This window comes from Alligator sinensis, unplaced genomic scaffold, assembly GCF_000455745.1.
Source record: "Alligator sinensis unplaced genomic scaffold, ASM45574v1 scaffold1493_1, whole genome shotgun sequence".
NCBI lineage: Eukaryota > Metazoa > Chordata > Crocodylia > Alligatoridae > Alligator > Alligator sinensis.
In genome coordinates, this window is record NW_005843339.1 from 141336 (window position 1) to 146310 (window position 4975).

At 48.0% G+C, this 4975-nt stretch overlaps 1 protein-coding gene across 1 annotated transcript in view; it reads left to right on the forward strand.

Moving 5' to 3' along the window:
• The first annotated feature begins 375 nt into the window (after nucleotides 1-375).
• PMPCB (peptidase, mitochondrial processing beta subunit) overlaps nucleotides 376-4975 on the forward strand; it is an 11667-nt gene continuing 7067 nt past the window's right edge. The window contains exons 1-4 of the mRNA XM_006038401.3: nucleotides 376-525; nucleotides 2729-2869; nucleotides 3292-3378; nucleotides 3801-3930. Coding sequence (XP_006038463.1) covers nucleotides 427-525; nucleotides 2729-2869; nucleotides 3292-3378; nucleotides 3801-3930 — 457 coding nt within the window. The 5' untranslated portion in view covers nucleotides 376-426. The remainder of the gene's footprint in view (nucleotides 526-2728; nucleotides 2870-3291; nucleotides 3379-3800; nucleotides 3931-4975) is intronic.

Genomic DNA, 4975 nt, shown 5'->3' on the forward strand with positions numbered 1-4975 from the left:
TAGACCAACAAGATTTTTGCAAAAAAAAAATAAAAATGTAATTGCAAGCTTTCGATTAATTTCATTTTAATTTTGTGCCCAAAAGCTTGCAATTAAAGAATTTTTTTTTGCAAATATCTTGGTCTAATATAAGATATAATCTCTATTACGAGTCCTGATTGCCTTCAAAAAGTATGGTACATTTTGAACACTTTTACTATTACTGATCGTACATCCTACGGTGGTTGAAATTATGTACAAACACGACCGCGATCAGACACGTGCAGCACCGGCCCCACCTACAGACACTAAAGGAGCGGAGAAGCTTTGCGCCCGCGACGTAACCTCACCCCCACGCCCAGCCGCGCATGCGCCCCTTACTTCCGCCCTCCCCTCCCCCTTCGTGACATAACTGCCGGAAGTCCCGCCCCCGCTCTCTGCATCAACATGGCGGCGGCGACGAGTGCGGGTTGCTTAGTGGCTCGACGGCTCTTCGGGGCTTGGTCTCGTCGCCTTGTATTTCGGGGCTCGGCCTGTAGGAACCGGGTGAGTGACGGGCGCGCGATGCAGAGCCGCGGGCTGGGTCTGGCAACGACTGCCCTGGCTCCGAGTGCCGGACACCGGCTTGTAACGGGTTCGCGGAGCATGCTGGGATCTGTAGTGTAAGTGCTGCTGTGGCCGCGCTGCATGCTGGGGTCTGTATCTAAGTGCAGCCAATGTCCCTGGGGCCGCGCTGCATGCTGGGACTTGTAGTCACCACGCAGTCAGTGTGCTTAGGGCCGCGCTGCAATGCTGGGATCTGTAGTCAGTGCAGCTAGCAGGCGTGGGGCCGTGCTGCATGCTGGGAGCTGGGCGGTGGGGGGGGGGGGCTTGGCCCTGTGGTCCTGGGGGAGCTGCTAAGGTTCTTCCTTTCATTTAAAATAGGTCTGGCAGAGGGGGCCGCATCCCCCTGGTTGCACACATTAGTGTACTCCCAAGGCTTCAGACACTGGTGTCAGTACTATTTTGACCACGAGAGGATTTAAAAGTACATCTCTCGCCTTGGTTATTTGGGGTTTGGGGAACTCTGAGCTTCTTTTGAAACCGTCTGATCTTGCAAAAAAGAACTTAAGATTCACTAGGTCAGAAAGAGCACATCTGTGAATGATGCTAGTTTGGTGGTTACATCATGCACCTGGGAAGGGGGAGACCTGCGTTTCAGGGACTGTTTATGTATATTGTGCATAAAATAGCCCCTGGGCTAGCCTATAGCTAGGGTGACCACATGTCCTGGGTCGGCTGGGACAGTCCCAGATTTCAGGGGCTGTCTCAGCGTCCTGGCTGTTGGACAAAATTGGAGTAAAAATCCTGGATTGGTAGGAATCCATCTGCACATGCAGCTCTTGAGTTAGGAGCCGTGCACGTAGGAGCGTGTTTATGCCAATCCGGGTTTTTTGCTTCAATTTTCTTGGGGGAGCTCAGCTAATGGGTTGCTCCCTGGTCCAGACTGTGCTGGGTTGCAAGTGGAGTCGCTTGCCCAATAGAGTGGAGGGAGGGGTGTTCACGGGCAGCCGTGGGGTTGTGGGGGGCGTACCCGCACGTCCACTGGTGCCCCTCCTCCCTGGATTTCCTTACTGTGTCTTGGACTTCCCTCAAGTTATTATGGGCACCCTACCTGTAGCCAGTTAGAGCACACAACTAGGAGGAGGGAGTTGTAGGTGTGAACCCCTCAATTTGAGGAGGACATTAAACTTGGTGTTGGAAATCCTTAGGCGATTGCTATCATCTGTACACTTTTATTAAAAAAAGAAACAGCACCTTGTTGTTCTCCTCCTTTCTGAATGAGAGAGACCACTGCCACTGTGTGTCCTGTAGCACTCAGTTCAGTAGGGCTGTAGTAGGTAGGATCAGTGGCTCTGAATATGCCTGCAGGCTTGAGCCACTGAGCGGTGATAGATGGTGAGCAGCTCAGACCTGTCAAGATGGAGACAGTTTTTAGCATGCACAAGTGTCAAATGTAAGGGGGGTAAGGAACTTTACCCATCAATCTCTAGTTCCAGGTCTAACAGACCTCTTTTTTGACCCCTGAAAATAAAGTTTATTTGGACTGGAATTTCCTGCCTGCAAAGTAACTTTGCCAAATGAGGAACAGGGAAATAAAGACTAAAAGCTCATTGTAAGCATAAGAGATTAAAGTGCCTTTGGAGAAAGGCTAGCACACAAGGCTCTCCCCACAGAAAACCAGATTAAAGGCCTTGAAAGGAAAAATTAACTAGGGGACAGAGTAGCTATTTGTCTACTACAAAGATTAGTGCAAGTCAGTAGGATGTCAGAGACATCATGGGTGTCTCTGGGGTTAGATGGGGTTTTGAGTAGCCTGCTCCTGAGCACAGGTACCAAAATGCCACTTTAGCCCTACTTTAGGCATCCACATCCTTTTGTAGATATGGGCTTAAGCAGCTTGCCAAGTTCATGGAGGATGTCTGTGGCAGAACTAGGACTTGAACAAGGGTCTCTAACCACTGATCTCACATTCTCTCCAGCTGGTTTTGTTAAGAAGGAAGCTGTCTGAAGTCTGATTTCAGTCTTCTTCACACCCTCAGCATGGGCACACAGTTGGGGCATCTCTGCTGTGTAGATTAGTGATCACCAAGTTAGTGCTAATTTTAAAAACCAACAAGTACCTCATGCCTTCAAATTCAGGCAAACATTCCTGAGAAGCAGCAGAGGATAATACCTGTAGTTTGTAACTAATGGCTTTTCTTTACAGCCCATACATCTTGGGGTGAGCAGATTCAGAGCGACTCAAGCAGCAACACAAGTAGTCTTAAATGTTCCTGAGACTAAGGTGTCTTCTCTGGAAAATGGCCTGCGAGTAGCTTCTGAAGATTCTGGCCTTTCGACATGCACAGTAGGTAACTGTTGTGAGTGAAATGTGTTTGTTGGTTGGTTTGTTTGTTTGTTTTCCTAATCATGAGCATCTATTTTAAATCAAGCTTGCTGTTTTCATTACAAGTAATAAGCACAAGGAGTAGCAATAACTTGTTAGTAACAAACATGTTTCAATGAGCAGTAGGGCCAGCATTTTCAGAAGTGACTAGTAATTTTTGGGTGCTCAATGTCGGGTGCCTTTTAAGGGCTCTGAATTTCAAACATTAGATATTCATCATCTGAATATCTGGCTCCATTAAGCAAAAGTGATCACCCATAATCACTAGTCCCTTTTGAAAATTCCCTTACAGTCTTTTGTCCCAAGTTTTAGCTAATGAAAAATCAAGCAGGAACTTCACAGCTGTGTTTTATTAATGAGACTAATCTTTTGTTTTTAATGAGGTTGGACTTTGGATTGATGCTGGAAGCAGATATGAAAATGAAAAGAACAATGGAACAGCTCACTTTTTGGAGCATATGGCTTTCAAGGCAAGCATACTTTTTTATTCTTTAAGAATAGCACTGGGAACTTTTTTAGTTTTTGAATATTCAAAATCACAAGTCAAAAGCAAACCTTTTAAATATGTCCCAATTAAACGGAGGCTGAAATTCAAGCCTCAGTTGATCCATCCTGGCTCATTCCTGACATTGATATTCTTACATCCTACTGGCTTGCACTAATCTTTGTAGTAGACAAATAGCTACTCTGTCCCCTAGTTAATTTTTCCTTTCAAGGCTTTTAATCTGGTCTGCTGTGGGGAGAGCCTTGTGTGCTAGCCTTTTTCCAAAGGCACTTTAATCTCTTATGCTTACAATGAGCTTTTAGTCTTTATTTCCCTGTTCCTCATTTGGCAAAGTTACTTTGCAGGCAGGAAGATTCCAGAGTCCAAATAAATTTTCTTTATTTTCAGGGGTCAAAAAAGAGGTCTCAGTTAGACCTGGAACTAGAGATTGAAAACATGGGAGCTCATCTAAATGCCTACACATCCAGGGAACAAACTGTGTATTATGCAAAGGCTTTCTCAAAGGACTTGCCAAGAGGTAACAGCTTCTGTTCTGTCAAACTTCTGAAGGGAAATGCTTGAAAGAGTAACAGTCTGGAGGAGGAGAGCAGCAAAGAACAAAGTTCACTGATGAACCCATTGTTACTGTGGCTAACAATCTATTTCCCTCTAAATACACTGCAAAAAAGAAGTTCTTCCAACTACAACACCTTTTTCTCCTCTGAAAAAAGAAAGAACTTCCTTATTTTCTCTAAATATTTGTTCTAGGGGTACACTGATAAAGATTTTTTTAGGGATGCACTGATAGAGATTTTGGGGGCCAATACTGATAGCTGATATTTAAGGAGGCATATCGACTGATACCAACCCAATACCTGATACAACTGCCTCCAGGTGGTAAGTCTGTTGTGGTGGGAGGGAAGGGCAGATCAACGCCCCCACGGTGAGGGAGGGAGGGGGCAGGGACAGGTGCTGCCCAGGGAGCAGGAGCACAGGACAGAGACATGACTCATGGTGGGGGGCAGCTCCTGCTGCTGCTTGCACCCCGGAAGGGCAGGGGGGCATGTGGCCCCCGGATCTGCACAGGGTGGGCGGGCTGTACTTAGAACAGGCACCGGCAGGACTCAAAGCGGGCTGGAGCCACCCCAAATTTCGCTGCTGCTCTGCTTCCAGCCCTGTGCCACCAGGTGCAGCCTGGCTCCATGTCCCGCCTTCACCCGCACACTGGGAAGAGCCGAGACTGTTAGGAGGCTGGTGGGAGTAGAGCTGTGGCAAAATTTGGGGCGGCTGCAGCCCCCTCCCAGTGCCTGCTCTTAGCTCACCCCTGCTGAGAAGAGCCCCATGCAGCGCTGGAAGAGCCTGGGAGCGGGCACCAGCGGTGCTGGGATGGGGCTGCAGCCACCCTACATTTCACTGCAGCATTGCTACCAGTGCCGCTACTGCTAGCTGTCCAGCGCAGTCTTGGTTCTTCTCAGCATGTGGGTGGAGGTGGCACATGGAGCCAGGCTGCACCTGGCAAAGAAGAATCATGCAGTGCTGGCTCCAGCCTCCCCACCCTGTGCAGATCTAGGGGGCAAACACGC